Here is a 17,358-nt window from a genome sequence, read left to right as displayed (position 1 = left end):
GCTGAGGGATGCTAGTAGGATCTGGCCGTTTTTCTTTGGGTCTGGTAACTAACTGGTCCCTGTCAAAAGAGGCACCCTCTCCCAATTAAGCAGACTGTCCTGTCCCTTCTGTGCTTCTGTGGCTCCCTGATGGTTATCCACCACTTCCATAGACCCAGAGCAGCTTTTGAAATGAGGTGCTTTCACAGGTTTTAATGTTTCGGTCAAAGTCTTCTATGGCAGTACAATGAGATACTTGTCATTCTTTATGATGAATAACTAGAGCAATATGTATAGGGAAAACAGTTTAAAATGAAAACCTTAATAGGGTCACGAAACAGTATGGCCAGGTGCCTCTTTAATAAAAAGGATTATGTTTTGTTAGTTTGTTTTCTAATGCATGGGTTCCTGAACCCCATTTTTTTTTTTCTTTAACTTTGCGTTTACTAGTCACATAATTGGAAGAATTTAAAAACGAGTATACAAATCAGTTAATCAAATTCAGCCATAATTGGAGTCCTAGTTTGGCGTTGTGGGTTAATGCACCGGACTGCAAAGCCATTTGAACTACAAGATTGGTGGTTCAAGCTCACCAGCGCCTCCTCAGAAACCCTATACCGGGTTACAATGGGTCGGAAACGACTCGACTGCACTTAACAACAACATTGTTAACAAAGTGTCTGTGTAATGTGAAGCAGCAACAGTATTTGAATTTAAAATTGCTACTGAGAAGATGAGACATTCTGTTTCTGTATGGATTTACAGCCTCGGAAACCCAGTACAGGGTCGCTATGAGTCGGAACCGACTCCACGGCACATAACAACAACAATTGACAAAATGGACTTATATCTATTGGGGTGCTGTAGGTTTAGCACTGGACTGTGAACTACAGGGTCAGCAGTTCAAATACACCTGCTGCTCCTCAGAAACACTATAAAGGGTCTCTGTAAGTTGAAACTGAGTCAACAGCACTTAACAACAACACTCAGGACTATATTTAAGGAGCCAGTATAGTACAGTTCATAACAGTACCGTCTACAAAGCCAGACCACCTAGACCCAGATCTCTGACACTGAGAAGCTTCGGTTGCCTTTGTTTGCATGGTCACGCTTAGACTATCTCTTTGTTGAAGACTAGGAGGAGACAGTGTCTACATGTAGCAAGCATTTAATACATGCTAACTAGAGGTAGCATTACAGAGTACAGTTCTTTGCTATCTCTCTCTCTCTTTTTTTTTTTTAAGGTTTTTATTGTGGATTGAGTGAAAGTTTTCAGGGCACATCATCGGTTTCACATTCAAACATTCATATACCTTGTTTCATTACATTGATTATAATCCCCTCCACATACCATCAGTTAACAGAGTTTCTCTCTATCCTCTTTAGCTTTTTTGGGGGGGGGGGAAACTTTGCCTTTTTGGAATTTACAGTCTCGGCTTTTAGGGAAGGTTTTTACATTTATCTATGGGTATCCAGGGCTCATGTAGCTATCTCTTTTTTCTTCACCCAATTATATAGATTTTTTTTCTTCATGTCTGATACACTTAACATTTGTATTTCTAGTTAACCTATGAGTTTTTAACCCTGTAATTGCTAAAATCATGTGTAAAGGACCAGATAATATTTTAGGCTTTATACAGATTCTGTTGCTACTTTCAGCTCTCTGATTGTAACACATAAACAGCCTCATATTCATGTTATCTGTGTACCTCCTTAACAGTAATGGCAAAAATATATTTTGGGATTCCATTCTTTGCTCTTCTGTCATGTATGTATTGCTAAAGATTTGTGGATGATGATGTCCTACAGAGGTTAATTGCTTGTGTTTTTCAAACTAACAAACAAAATATTTAGGCCTCAACACATTGAGAGGCTGGAAACTGCTAGTTATGTGGTACCATAGTTTGACCTCTGTGTCAGGTTCATAATAGGACCAGCCTTTATTAGCAGAGACTGAACTTATTAGACAAGGCAGTGTTTGCGGGAGTGGAATCCTTTTGAGTCTGAGCTCTTTGGTAAAGCTGACAACCTGCGTGCCTTCTCTTTCGTATTCATGGCAGTGTCTCGCAGTCGCTTGTCAGTGGTAACGTGTATCTGCAAGGTTGTGTCCTGGAAATGCAAGGATGCCGTGTTTGCACACTCTTGAAATTGGAGAAGGTGGTCAGACCTGTGGCTTTGCTGAGACCGTAGACGCAATAGCACTTCCATAGAGCATGGCCCGATAGAGGAGAGAGGAGCTCAGGACAAGACATAAGTAGCATTTCAAAGACATGAAGGATCTGTCAAAAGCTATGTTGGGATGAAATGCAAAGGTATTTTTATGCTTAAATTAATATTTAAGATGTTCGAACCATCCTTAATGCTCACCAGAGTCACACAGAGAGTCTGGAAGAACTGTTGACTGTGCAGTTCAGAGAGGCGAGTTGAGTTGCCTTTTGTCATTGTGCTCTGCAAACCTCTCCTTGGGTAAGATAAGGCAGGCCTAGATGTTTAAACGCTTTTCTCTAACCCTCACCTTTTCCCCCATTCTTCCCCTTGAAGCCTCTAGTTCTGTCGCAGGAGCCGTCGGCATGACCACCTCTGGGGAGAGTGAATCTGATGACTCCGAGATGGGACGATTACAAGGTAAAGTCTTCCTACGCGACTGTAACCCTGGGCCCAGGAGTCTATGTTGGAATAACTCATACACGTTTTTTCTGAACAGAATCTAGCACCACTGACAGCACCACAGTTTCTCATTTAGTTGCAGTTGGATGGTTTGTAATTGGAAGATGGGTACCCTGTCTCTTCATTTCTACTTTTTAACAAAGCCTTACATCTGTTTCTGCTCTAAAAGTCTTCTTACTGTAGTGCATTTGTAGTTGGCTTTGTAGTAACGAATTCAGAAACGTTTCGAAAAAGGGATGTCTTTTATAGAGAGAGTTGTTGTTGTGCCTTGGAGTTGGTTCCAACTCTTGGTGAACCTGTATAGGGTTTCCAAGGTGCAGTTGGTGAATTTCAAACTGACCTTGAGGTTGAGTGCTTATCCTGTAGCGCCACACCAGGACTCCTTTCTATCTATGTTGCTGTTAAGTGCCATTGAGTCAGTTCCGACTCATAGCATCCCTGTACAGGGTTTCCAAGGAGTGGCTGGTGAGTTTGAAATGTGGTTCAAGCATACCTTTTGGTATATACTTCTCAGGTACCTGATAACATTATGAATGCATCTAATAGGGTGCTTTTTTTTGCCGTATTTGTTTTGTCTTTTTGTTAACCCTCTTCAAAATGAATATATATAAAGTAAACCCCAAACCCTCCTGGGTTTGCTATTGTTTTACTTGCTTTCACAAAATTCAGGCTTATATTTTGTACATATTCTTCATAAATGGCTGAATAAGTTTTTAAATCTAAAATGGTTGGTTTATAATAGAGTTCATTGTGACACTTAAAAGAAACATATAATCCAACGGGGAAAATAATCTTCAAAAAACGATTTTGGCAAAACTAGGAATCCATTTGCAGAAAAACGAAACAAGACTCTTATCTAATACCATGTAAAACCAAATGTAGATTAAAGACCTAAATGTAAAACCTAGAACTATGAAGATTATCAGTGAAAAACTAGGAGCAAACTTGAGAGGCTCTGATACATTATCAAACATAAGGGAAAGCACAGAAACAGCACAAGAGAAAATAGATGACTAGGACTTTCTAAAATTTAGGAACAAAAATTTCACTAAGAGTATTAAAAGCAAGGCCACAAACTGGGAAAAATTTTTTTTGCAAGGACATATCAGACAAGGGACAAAAGAATAAAATTTACAGGAAACTATAATACCTTTACAAGCAAAAGACAACCCAATTAAAAAATGGCCAGAGGACTTAAAACACACTTCACCGAAGAAGACATTGAAATTTGGTCAACAAATGTTTGCAATCTTTAGCCATTATTGTTAATGTTGAGTGGCATCGAGAGTCAGTACCAACTCATAGCACCCCTGTCCAGAATTCCCAGGAGTGGCTGGACCATTTGAACCGCCAACCTGGGGGTTAACAGTCCACTTTTATCCAACAGTGCCACACCAGGATTCTTTAGCCATTGTTGTTAAATACCATTGATTCAGTTCTGACTCACAGAGACCCTGTATAGAGTTTCTGAGGAGCAGCTGGTGAGTTTAAACCACCGACCTTACAGTGAAGTGCCTATCCCTACAGCACCACCCCAGGACTCCTGTTTAGCTTAGAGAGATGCAAATAACATCTCCCCCAGCATTATCAGCAAAGCTAAAAAAAAGGCAGAAAGCAACAAATGCTATTGAGGTTGTAGAGAGACTGGGACCCTCCTCTATTGCTGGTGGCACTGTAAAATGGTGCAGCCTCTGTAGAAAATGGTATGGCACTTCCCCAAGATGTTGGGAATCATGATACCATATGAGCCAGCAATCCCTTTACTTGGTATACATTCCCAAGAAATAAGAACCATGACATGAGTAAACCTATGCACACCCATGTTCATGGCAGCACTGTTCATAATAGCAAAAAGATGGAGACAGCCTAAATACCCAGTCATGGAAAAAAGGATAAGCAGCCTTCGATACATACACACAATGTGATACTATGCAGCGTGGGAAATTACTGATGGCTCTGCAAAACGCCTCATAAAATGTGGATGAGCCTGGTAGATACTATGATGAGGGAAATTAGTCACAAAAGGACAAATGTTTGAGACCACCACGATTGTAAAAATTCAAGAAAAGGTTTTCATGCTAAAAGAAACATTCTTTGATGGTTACTGTCAACTCAGGTGACTGGAAGGGCAAGAAACAAGAAGAGAGGGGGAGGTTGGTCGAAGAATGAAGATGGGTGAAGAAGTGGGAGGAATGCAAAGGTTAAGGTTGTTTGTTGATTGCCGTTGAATCCGTTTGAACTCATATCATCAACCCAGTAAGGATTTCCAAGGAGCAGTTTGTGGGTTTGCTAACCCTTTGGTTAGCAGTCCTGTGTGTATCCTTCAGTGTAACATGTAAATACACATAACTATACACAGCCCTAAAAAACAATGTTTTACAGGTAGATAATTGAACAGATAAAACAAGCTGAATGGGTATGGGAGGGAGAGTGGGAGTTTTAGCTAGAGATATATGAGTTTGATAGAAGATAATTATTTATAAAATGGGTGTTTATCTTTGCTGAAAACACACCTATGAATGTGGAGCATACAGGGGCACGATGAGGAAAATGTCTTAAATATTAACCAAACATCTTAAGACAATGAGTTGCTGGGCCTGGAAGCTCAGAACCATATTCTGAGGACATCATGACCAATTGGTATACCATAGTCCACAAAGACAGTGTTCTACATCTTTTTTGAGTTACATCTGGTATCTTTAAAGCTCATAAGTGGCTATCTAACGTGTAGCTATTGGTTTCTCTGTGTGCGCAAGAAAGAAGAGTGATGAGAATTGAAAATGCTTAGAATCAGTTTGTCCTGTGGACCAATAGGACGTGTGAATGTCAGTCACCATGACTGAGACCAGAAGAAACTAGATGGGGCCCAACTACCACACTGCCAACTGTTCTGAAAGGGATCACATTAGGAGAGGTCCCCGATAGAGTGGGTGAAAAAGATGGAACAAAACTCAAAAAATTATTATTTAAAAAAAGAAAAGGCCAGGCTTACTGGTCAGAAAGAAACTGTAAGAACCCTGGACTTTAGCCCTTGACCATCCTTCAGGTCTGGAACAATTTTGGTCCTGTGTCCCAATTTTCAGCTCAGCAGTAGATAGGTGTATAAGGGGACAACCACACAAGAAAGATATGCTCACCATGGAATGGTCAACCATTCAAGATCAAAATGGCAACATCACCTGAGGACACAGTTGTGAAGGGACGGAAAGGAGGGTGGAATGAAGCACAGGGAGGAAGTGGGTAAGTGTTGTCACATGGAGGGGACTGCCATCATTGAGATGAAGTAAAGTGTGTGATCTGTTGGATGTAAAACTCCTAATCTGCTCTGTAAACATTCATTCAATTCTCAATAAAAAGTAAGAATCATTTAAAACTCAGTGACCAGTTTGCTTTAAGTTCATGAAGAAGCTCACAACTTTCTTCTTTTGAATAGAAAGAAGGCTCATGAATACATAGTTTTTCTCACTTTCAAAATGTGGAACTTTTTAAAATATGTATTGCTTTTAAATATGTTTTAGATTTCACAACCAATCTCTCATTGGGGAATATGGCCAGAGAGAAAAATGGGTAGTTAGTTACTCAGTGTGCAGTTCTTAAAAATCAATATTTACTTTAGGTTTTTGTTGGACCATTTATATGAGTTCCTGCTAATACTGATTTTTAGTATCTTCATATAACTTTTAGATACTTTGGGTTGGAATATGGTGTTTTGATAGATGGTAATTATATATTAGAGTGGTCTTGCAAGCTTAATGCAGCATCCCTTAGAGTTCAGGATGGAAAGAAACGTTGACTAAATTATTTCAGATGAATAAGGTCAGCTGCATTAAACAAACTCAATTTGCCCCTTACCCCACCCCCAACCTACCCCCTCTTTTTTTTCCTTAGCTCTGTTAGAGGCCAGGGGGCTTCCCCCTCACCTGTTTGGTCCTCTGGGTCCTCGAATGTCACAACTTTTCCACAGAACAATTGGAAGCGGAGCCAGTAAGTTAATCAGTTAATTTTCTTCTTCTGAAAGCCTTTCTGATTAGTTAATTGTGATTTTACTGGTTAACTATTGAGGTAAGTATTAGGACGAATTCATGAACTTATAATCTCTTTTAAAATAGGGTTCATACATAGTCTTTATTGAATTGGAATCATCTTAGAAAACCATCTAGAGTTTACACCAAAACTGTGACTGGCTTGTTTTGTTGAGCAGTGTAGAGGAGGAAAGCGTATACAGATGACTATGGCACCTGGTTGCCTATTTTGCACTAGTGTTTTATGGTGTGATAAAATTTCTCCCAGAAGACAGTAAATCTCAGTATGCTGAGAGGAAAGCTTTTCTGCCAAATCATCAGTCACTCCACTCATTTTATCTAATTAACTTATTAAAGCCCAGAAAGTTTGTTTACTGTAGACATAACAGTCATTCTTGAGATCTCCGTATAGCTAACAACAGATTGTAACAACTGATAACACGTATAACAGAAAGAACAATAGGACAAAATTAATTGAATCTAGTGTAGAATATGAGGGGGCTTCAAAAAGTTTGGAAAATTTCTATGAACCTTTTGAAGCCCCTTCACACTATGTGCAGTTTCCTTAAACAAAATTTTCGTTTTAATTACCGTTGTTTTATAACTTTATTGGTAATGTTTCCTTTTACTCAATAGGCATTTAGACTCTTTGTTGTTAGGTGCCATCAAGTTGGTACTGACTCATTAGCGACCCTGTGCACAACAGAACGAAACACTGCCTGGTCCTGGGCCGACCTCACAATTGTGGCCACGCTTGAGCCCATTGATGCTGCCATTTTGCCAATCCATCTCACTTGGGGGTGGGGGGAGGTCTTCCTTCCTCTTTTTCTACGGAGGTAACAGAAGTCTGTTACCTCTGACCTTAGTACTGTGTGTTTATATGATTTTTCCATCCAGTATTTCAGTGCAGTATATAAATGAAGTCACATTATGTGTACTGGTACTTGCAGCTTTTTCAAGATTTTCCTCCGCTTCTGGCGGCTGCTGTTTTTTTGTTGGTTTGTTTTGCTTTTATTACTGTTGACACTGAACTCTCAGCATATCGTGCTGCAGACTTCTCACAAACCCTCAGATAAGGACATTGTTTGCGTGTTGTTCGCTGGGTACTGAGAGAGACGGAGGAAGCTTTACACAAAGCTGCTGTGGTCCTGCACTGTGTACACGTATGCAGTTGATTTCACGAGTCCCCTGTCATCGGACATTTTGTTTGTTTCCTTAAATGTTTTATTGTGAATTATATGATAGTTTACATGGGAGAACATTAATTTTACATTCATTCTATCGTATATCGTCTCATTGCCATGGTTACAATCCCCTGCATGCATCATCAACCAACCAAAGGGTATATATACCCTGCAGTCCTTCCCCCGTACCCCCCAGGTCTTCAGCACACAGTCGCTCTCCCTCTCTGGATCTAAAGTTTCCAGCTGCTCCAGCTGTTTCCAGTTTTTTGCTATAGTAAAATTAAACTTTTGTATTTCTTTTCAGTGTTATCCTCAAGAAAAATTTCTTCCTGTAGAGTTGGTATTTGAAAGGGTAGATGAATAGCAAATTACAGCAGATGTGTATATTGCTCTTTGTAGTTATTTATCTTTATACATTTCTTTTAATGATTATCAGAGGGGTTATAATTCTAATTCCCGACGTATTACACAACCCGAACCAGGCAAACTGCCCTTGAGTTTATCCCACAACTCCTAGTGACCCTAGAAGACACAGTAGAACTGCCCGTAGGGTTGTCCAAGTACAGAAGCAGACTGCCGCATCTGGCTCCAGTGGAACCAGATGGGTTTGAACCACACACTCTTTGGTTATCAGCTGTCTTAGTTTTCTAGTGCTGCTATAACAAGAAACCTCACAAGTGGATGGCTCTACAACTTCCAGAAATGTTTACTCTCGCAGTTTAGAAGGCGAGAAGCCCAAATTCAGAGTGCTGACTCTAGGGAAGGCTAGCGGGCTTTGTCTTTGTCAGGTCTGGGGAAAGGTTCTTGTCTCCTGTCAGCATCTGTGGGCCCCGTCTTCCTTAGAGATCTCCATACATCTTGACATCAGTCTTCCCCTGAATCTAGGAGCTTCACAGTGCTGGGACCCCAGGTCAAAAGATACACTCAACTCCCAACTCTTCTGTCTTGGTGGCAGTACGTCCTTTTGAGATCAGCTTGATTCTCACTCCTTTGATATCTCAAAATAGATTTACTCAAGATATCCAACCTAATTCCGAGTCAGCTAACCTCACTGACATAGATTTACAGCATAGGATACTTACGTCAGGACTTAACCATTCAGATCATATCATGGGGTTGATCGCATCATGTTAGATCTCATCGTGGAAAATCCTGGTCCAGTCAAGTTGATACAAAACTGTCAAAGCAGCCAAGCACTTGAATCACCACACCATACCCAAATTAGCTCACTGGCATCCATCCAGTCATAGTGTGAGCCTCTCTAGGATTTCTGAGACTGTGAATGTTTATAGAAGCAGATAGTGAGTTTGAACTGCTAGTCTCTCAGTGCCTAGTGCAGTGCATGTCACACAGTGTCACCAGGGCTGGCTCCTCCGTGTGTGTGTTACACGTCCTAGATGATGGTTTTGGTGTTTGTTTTTTTCTGGTTTTGTTTGATCCGCTGTTGACCCTTTTGAGTGCTCTGAGTTCCCTTATGCACTCCCTTCAGTCTGTCAGGGATTGTTCCTCTTCAGCCTAAATAACTGGTTTTCATGTAGTGTTAGGACTGTTGGTGATGACTCCTCTCTGTTTGGGCTTCAGAGTGTGTGCGTCTGTGTCTCTGTGTGTGTGTGAGTGATGACAGTCTCCGTGGGTATCCTCTGGTTCCTGGAGGATTTCTATCCAGGAGGCTTTAAATGTTGTCCTGCAAGGTTCTGTCTTGTGTCTTTCTTTTGGCTCCTTTGTTTTCTTTAAAAAAAGGTCTGTTGTTTGGTTTGGACTTACTTGACTAGATTGGACCTAGGTGATTTTTTGTTTTTCTTTTTCATAAGTTTCATTTTGTTTTCAGACATTGGACTGCATTCATTCAGACTGTCTATTTTTGGCTTTGTTTTCAGAATTTTTTCTTTTTGCTTGGTTTGGAAACTCTATTTGTCAGTTTCCAAATCCATACATTGTTTTTGCTGTCTTCTGTCTTTTCAGATCCATCAACTGTGTATGTTAGTCAGTTCTAGACAGTTCTTGTCTACTTCATTTCTCTTTTGGAATTCTTTACGTTTTTATCCATTTTGTCTCTAATTCCAGCATGTTGATCATGGTCACTGTAAAATACTTGACGGGCTTCAAGGTAACATCAGGTATAAACTTATTGTCTTAAGTGTGGTTTCAAGAAAGATGAATATGAAAAACAAGATTTTTTTTTTAATGTTTTATTGTGAATTATGTGATAGTTTACATGGGAGAACATTGGTTTTACATTCATTCTATCATATTATCGTCTCATTGCCATGGTTACAATCCCCTCCATGCAATCCTTCCCCTGTGCCCCCCAGGTCTTCAGCACACAGTCGCTCTCCCTCTCTGGATCTAAAGTCTCCAGCTGCTCCATTGCTCCACGTCATCATCTCTGGCTCCATTTCAGGCATCACTGCTTCTCTGGGTTGGGTCCCGATCTCTACTCTTCTCCCTTGATGGTCCTAGGGACCTCCGCTCCTGGACTGAAAAGTTAATCACTCCCCTCCTGGCTAATAAAATGTCTACCTTTACATTTCCAACCCTCACAATCAGTCATGATAACAATTATTCACTATTGTATCACAAGAGAACCCGTCTGCATTTCATTGCATCAGCCCCGCCTAGTCAGATTGAATACTACTCTGGAGATTCTACCTTCCTCCAGGCCCTCTGGATCTAGGTTCCCTCTTGAAAGCTTGTAAGCCAGTCACTTCTTGCCTTTGTAGCCCCCCACCCCCATTTTGGGTAGCCAATGTCCAAGTTGCCCATCCCTGTCTACTCTGTGTGTGGAGGGGGTGGGAATGATTCTTGCTGTAAGGCCTTGTTCCCTCTTTTGAGCTACTGCTTCCATAGGTGTAGGTCAAATTTATCAAATTGTATGAGAATACTTTTTTTTTTTTTTTTCCTCTTCTTTTTACTTCTGGTTGAGCTCTGATCATTTAGTCATTGAAGCCAGGACAAGTGGGTATTATCTGCAAGTATGGGTGTTCTTATGTATATGCCCTCTCTTCTTATCAGCTGGACGTTTCACTCTCCGCTCTAGTCCTCTGTGGCTATGTCACTGACTCTGGACCCAAGAGTCCCCAGGTCTTGCCACACTGCTGGCCAACCAGGTCTTCACCCGGGTTCACAGAAGTCTATTGAACGTTGTAGGGCTTAGCTCACCGCTTCATTGCTGGAAAAACAAGATTTTTGTAGGCCTTTTTCTTTTTTGAGGTGGGTTAACTTTTAAAATTTTCTTTTATTTTTTATATCCACAACAGACTTACCATTTCAGGAATTTTCACATGTACACTGCAGTCACACAGCCACACTCCCCTTCCTTATGACAGTCCCTTGTGGCTGTGGGCCTAGGTGTCTCCTGTGCTGGCGGAGCCAGGCTCCAGTGCCTGAGCACTACAAGTCAGCGTCTGCCCGGGAAATGAGGGGACAGCCCATCAGTCTGCTGTTCCTAAAAATGCTCCACTTTCTCCTCTGTTTTGTTAGTTGTGTTAATCTGTCTTTGTTTTCTCACCTTGTCCCTGCATTTGCTCTGGGCCAGGTACTGAGGGAAGTATGTAACGATTCCTTTGACGCCTGGCCTCCGTATGACTTGTTATTATTGCAGAACTCTTCTATTCCCTGTATTTTTAATAGCTGGTATAAGTCATGTGTTAACTTTGTAGATAGATTACTTTTTGGTCCACTGTTAAAACCCAGTCAGCTTCTCATTGAAAAAGGCAAAAATCCATAACCTTTGAGTTGACTGAAGGAGGCATTTTCTTCTTCCCTGACCATGACCCTGTGTCGAGCGCAGGAGTGTAACGGTTTCCTTTGCTTTCCTCGGAAGGTTCTAAGGCTCAGCAGCTTCTGCAAGGACTCCAGGCCACTGATGAAAGCCAGCAACTTCAGGCTGTTATCGAAATGTGTCAGCTGCTGGTCATGGGTAACGAGGAGACGCTTGGAGGGTTTCCTGTCAAGAGTGTTGTTCCAGCTTTGGTAAGCATAGCGTACCCCTTGCCTTTCCCTCTGTTACCCTTGGGTATACTGCCAAAATGTTTTCACAGGATGCATGACTCTGGTCATGAGTGAGAGACTGGATGTTTTCATGTCATGCTTTTATGATGAGTGATGGCTAACTGGGCATTAGTAAGCTTGCTCCATCTTATTTTGGTGACTAGCTCCCCCATTGTGGGTTGCTAATATGACAGGCTGTGTATCTTAAGGTGCTGCCCCCTCAGTTACACCTTGACACTTCTCCAGCAGACTTGAACTGCTTTCCCTCCGAACCTGAAGATGTGACCAGAGTCAGGAGTTCACTTGGGATTGTCTTTGTGGTTACAAAGGTTTCTGGTTTGGTACTGGCAAGGCAGAGCAATCCAGGCGGGCATCATTTATATGGGTCCTTCCAGCTTCAAAGGTCTTTATGCTAGATCCTAACCTCCCCACTTAAAACAAACAAACAAACAACAACAATAAAGAAATGCAACCCACTTCTTCATTGGCCTCCTCATTGCAGCTTTGAATTGATATTTAGGCCTTACTCTGATACCTTGGAGCCCTGATGTAGCGCTTAGTATAAGCGCTGGCATGTTAACCACAAGGTTGGCTGTTTAAACGCACATGCCACTCCTTGGAAACCCTGTACAGGGTCACTGAGTCAGAACCGACACAACAATAATTAATCATCTTATTTGTAGTACATTTTTTAAAATAATGGAAGAGAAATTCCTATAACCAAATAAAGACACTTTGACACACTTTTGCTGAATATGACATTTAACTAATGACTTGGTAATTTTCTTAGTCCCAAATGGAAGGCATTGGCAGTCATTTAAGATTAAATGTTAACTTTGAGTCAAGTATATTAACCAAAGTAAAAAATAAACATACTAATTACATTTTTTTCTTGGAAGTCAAAAATAAATGTCACGTTAAGTCCTTTTGTACATACACAGCACAGTTGACACAGAAATGAAATGATGGCTGGGGCATCAGATTATGTCATTTGCTCACATTCCAATGAATATTGAGAGAATTTGAGGGGTGAGCTGGCAGACCCAGGTAACAATCTTTCTGCTTATTGGGTGACTGACTGTGGCTGCTGGTGACAAAGAATAATATCTTCACCTTTCACCCTTCAGATCAGTATCATCAGTGACGTCGTGTGTGTTACTTTCTGAATGGTTCTGAAAGTGGTATGATACACTTTGCTCCTTTTAGATTGGACTCCTGGTATGGTGCATGCTATAGGATCAGCACTGGACTGTAAACCACAAGGTCAGCAGTTCAAACTCACCAGTGGCTCCTCAGAAACCTTATACAGGGTCAGAACCAACTCGACGGCACTTAACAACAAATAATAATACTCAGAGCCCTGGTGGTGTAGTGGATTACACGTTGGCTGCTAACCAAATATCAGCAGTTCAAATCTACCAGTAAGCTGTTCCTTGGGAGAAAGATGAGACTTTCTGCTCCCTTAATGATGTACAGCTTCGAAACCCCTGTAAAAGGGTCACTGAGTCAAATACCAACTTGATGGCATACAACAACAATGGGTATTTCTCAGATTATTGATTGTTCAGTAGCTGGCTTCTGTTATCTGAATTAAACTGTCTTATTTTTTGGCTGAGCTTCTGGTGTGGTGCTGTCAGATCAGCACTGAACTTTGAACCACACAATGGGCAGTTTAAACCCACCAGCTGCTGCTCAGAAACCCCATACAGGGTCGCTCTGAGTCGGAACCAACTCGGTGGCCCTTAACAGCCAATAACATTTTTGGTTAATTAAACATAAATAACAGAATGAGGCTTACCTTTTACAGTCTTCTCTTTAAAAGGCAGTTTTAATTAAATAAAGAAGCCATTAAATTTGTGCCTGTTGATAAGTTTTAATTACTTAATAGACCAACACAGGCCAAATTATGCTGTTTATAATATCCCTTGTTAGTGGGCTGTCCAGATTTATCTTTTATCATAATCAAATATTGTACGTCTTTTCTATCCACCACCCCAAACTTATGTTCTTTTGGGGGAAGGAGAATTGTTTAAAACAGTCCTTCCTAAACATGGTTTTAAAAATTGGGTCATTTTACTTTAAAAATTGGGGAATTCAAAACTGATGGCAGGTAATTTGGACCCTGAGAGAGGGGGTGTGATGGGTGCATGTGAGTGTGTTATTTAAAGAAAATCATATTCTCAGGATTTGACTCAGTGTAACATAGAGCTATTTAGCTGAGAAGCTAAGAATTGTATCAGAATATCTGAGATCTCGTATTGTAATGATGTGTTCAGTTGGTACATACAGCATAGCTTCAATTCACTGTATTTCAGTTTTTCCATTGAATGGCTCCCTAAATGGGGAATTTCTTTGGTAATTCTTGGCTGCTTTAGGAGGGAAAACTTAGAGAGGTTTTTCATTCATGACCACAGTCTACTTTGTTTTTGATATCCACACAGAAAAAATAAAATCCTATGTTTAGGTGCACCAATACTTAATGTAGAATGGTTAGTATAAATTTGGCTTTGAATTAACTCATTAACCATGATGTGAGGAACCTTGTGTCCTGCTACTGCACGTGCCTACACCGTATATTCCAGTTGGGTTAAATGTTGTTTTTCTCAGCGTTTAGAAAGGCTTTTTCACAAGCATTTAAACTTTGGTTGAGTTTATACTGATGGCTGTTAATGCAACAAGTATTAGGGCAGTACTGTGTAACAGGTGTTTGTTGACACCTGATGAAGTCCTTGGTGATGTTATGTATGGACTTCTGAGTGTGGACAAGGTCGACTCGGTCTAATTCTTAGTGACCCTATAAGACAGAGTAGAACTGCTCTCTAGGGTTCCCAAGACTGTATTCTTTACCATCACATCTTTCCTCCCACAGAGCAGCTGGCAGGTTCGAACTTCCAGCCTTTCAGGTACCAGCCGTATGCTTGACCTCTGTGCCACCAGAGTTCCTGGACTGGAGCTACCAAAAGAGCTGGTTGTAAGCAGTAGGAGGATTTAAAAACAAAAAACTTCTACCTTGCCATGATGATTGTCTGACAAAGTTCCTAAGTCAGAGCTACATTGCGTGCATTGTTGTTGTGAGCCGTGGAGTCGGTTCTGACCCTGTATAGGGTTTATAAGGAGCAGCTAATGGGTTCACGCTGCCAGCAGTGTGGTTCCCAGTCCAGTTCTTGTCCTCTAGCACAGCACAATGCTGTCCGAAATAGAATCAACATGCTAGCTAGGACTTCTCTCCCAGAATATAGCTTCTAATATTTGTTCAATCTTTTTTAACAGATAACATTATTGCAGATGGAGCATAATTTTGATATTGTAAGTATATACTGTATTTGTTCAAATCTTTCCGCATTTAAATTCTGAGTGTTTTATGAAGAGAAAATGGCATTCTTGTTTTGTAGATGAACCATGCTTGTCGAGCCTTAACGTACATGATGGAAGCGCTTCCTCGCTCCTCTGCGGTTGTAGTGGACGCTATCCCTGTCTTTCTAGAAAAGGTGCGCCAATCTTCCCTGACGCTGTTGAGGGGAGTCAAGTGTAGGACCCCTGAGTCCTAAATTATGGAGTAGAGCATTCAAATTGTAAGGCTGTGCCTTAACCTCTGCTGAAGTCTTTTTCTGGAATCATGGCTGAAAGTGTATTTTTTAGCCATGATTCCAGAAAAGACTTAATGTTCAGTAGACCCAATTAAAGCTAATAAATCATTTATAATATCCAACCTTTTTTTTTTTTCATTTTTAAAAGTAGCAATCACCACATTAATATACCATCTCTCCAAGAAGAGCTAAGGCACCTGATTAAAAATAATGTCATTATTTCTAGAAAACATTGTAATGTGGTTAATAGCTATTTATACGCACATTTTACTCTGGAGACAGACAAAGAGCCTTGCTTTTTGGTCATAAAATGAAATCAGTGGGAAAGGGACTTCTTTCTAATGGTCTGTAGTAGTTTCTTTTTGGGTCTGTCATGCTTAAGATGCTTTTTCTCTTTTAAAAAGGCACAATAAAATTTGCATTCTCAGAGAAACTTGGAGCATGGTATAAAGTTTAAAACCTGACTTTCAAAAATGTTTTTGTACAAAACAATTGAATTTGAATGTGTTTACTCTGCACAAGCATATTTTTCTGTACCTTAAGACAGAACTAAGCAGTTAGCGGACACTATTGGCTGTGTAATGTATCTTAAGTTCATAGAAATTTCTGGTTGCCTGTGGTGGGTATGCAAACATCAAACCCATTGCCAGCGAGTAGATTCCGACTCATAGTGAGTGACCTTGTAGACAGAATGTTCACGGAAACAGCCTCATCATCGTTCTTGCTCAAGCAGCTGGTGGATTTGAACCACTGACCTTCCAGTTAGCCATCTAGTGTATATACCATAGTGCCATACCAGGACTTCATCTATCTATACCAGAGGCAGTATAGATTGAGGGAAGTTAGGGGAGTGGGGAAAAAGACCGCTCCATCCATTCATTGGTTCATGTCGCAGATAAACTATAGTAAAGACCTTGGTGCTAATGATCACTTGTGACATATTCCAGCTGCAAGTTATTCAGTGTATTGACGTGGCGGAGCAGGCCTTGACTGCCTTGGAGATGTTGTCACGCAGACACAGTAAAGCCATTCTACAGGCGGTGAGTGGTGTGACCCAGGGGCTCTTTCTGCCTTAAGATGGGTTCTCAGATCCCCTTTCCATGGAGCTCCTAGATTGCTGTGTCTATAAGGTACACACGGTGTTTGCAGAGTAAAGGACTGGGTTCGTTAGATCCTTGTTGTCTGTTGCTGGGAGGGTTGTCCCGCTGTAACGATCTCTCTCCACTGTAGGGTGGTCTGGCAGACTGCTTGCTATACCTCGAGTTCTTCAGCATAAACGCCCAAAGGAACGCCCTGGCGATTGCAGCCAACTGCTGCCAGAGTATCACACCAGATGAGTTTCACTTTGTGGCAGATTCCCTCCCTCTGCTGACCCAAAGACTGACCCATCAGGTGAGAAGGGCGCCTGTTAGCTCTGTGCCAGCAAACATTGAGGCTTAGGGTGGGGGCGACAAGCCTGAGTGCAGCTCCAAAGTGGCAGAGAATTGAACTTTTAGTTCCGTTTAAATATGAAAGTTTAAAATGGTATCTTTAAAGGGAGTCTCAGAAATTTGGCTATCAAATTACTCCTATCACATTGCCAAACTGTGTTTAAACCTTTGTGGCAAAATTAAGTACACATCCCACAGCTTCTGCCTTCAGGTCGATTCGACTTGAGCAACCCTATAAGGCAGAGTGGTGTGGTGGCCCCATAGGATTCTAAGACTGCACATCGTGACAAAACTAGGCCACCTCTTTCTCCCTGCAGTGTTACTGGGGCTTCAAACCTCCAGCCTTTCAGTTAACAACTGAGCACTTAACCACTGTGCCCTGGAGGCTCTCTCAGTACCTAGGAAAGTCTTGTTACATAGGTTAAGGATTGGCATGGAATCACCCTGGAGTATTTTGCTTCTAAGAGGTTAAGACACAGTTGTTGTTACTTGTTAAGTG

The 17,358-nt window shown here is 41.1% G+C and overlaps 1 protein-coding gene across 1 annotated transcript in view; it reads left to right on the top strand.

Moving 5' to 3' along the window:
• Window positions 1-17,358, top strand: part of TRIP12 (thyroid hormone receptor interactor 12) — a 121,567-nt gene that overhangs the window by 60,644 nt on the left and 43,565 nt on the right. Inside the window, 7 exon segments of the mRNA XM_006866729.1 lie at window positions 2,521-2,604; window positions 6,535-6,630; window positions 11,676-11,824; window positions 15,113-15,148; window positions 15,235-15,330; window positions 16,377-16,469; window positions 16,660-16,821. Coding sequence (XP_006866791.1) covers window positions 2,521-2,604; window positions 6,535-6,630; window positions 11,676-11,824; window positions 15,113-15,148; window positions 15,235-15,330; window positions 16,377-16,469; window positions 16,660-16,821 — 716 coding nt within the window.

Source organism: Chrysochloris asiatica, unplaced genomic scaffold (assembly GCF_000296735.1).
Source record: "Chrysochloris asiatica unplaced genomic scaffold, ChrAsi1.0 scaffold00096, whole genome shotgun sequence".
Classification (NCBI taxonomy): domain Eukaryota; kingdom Metazoa; phylum Chordata; class Mammalia; order Afrosoricida; family Chrysochloridae; genus Chrysochloris; species Chrysochloris asiatica.
This window is presented reverse-complemented; position numbering and strand designations above follow the sequence as displayed.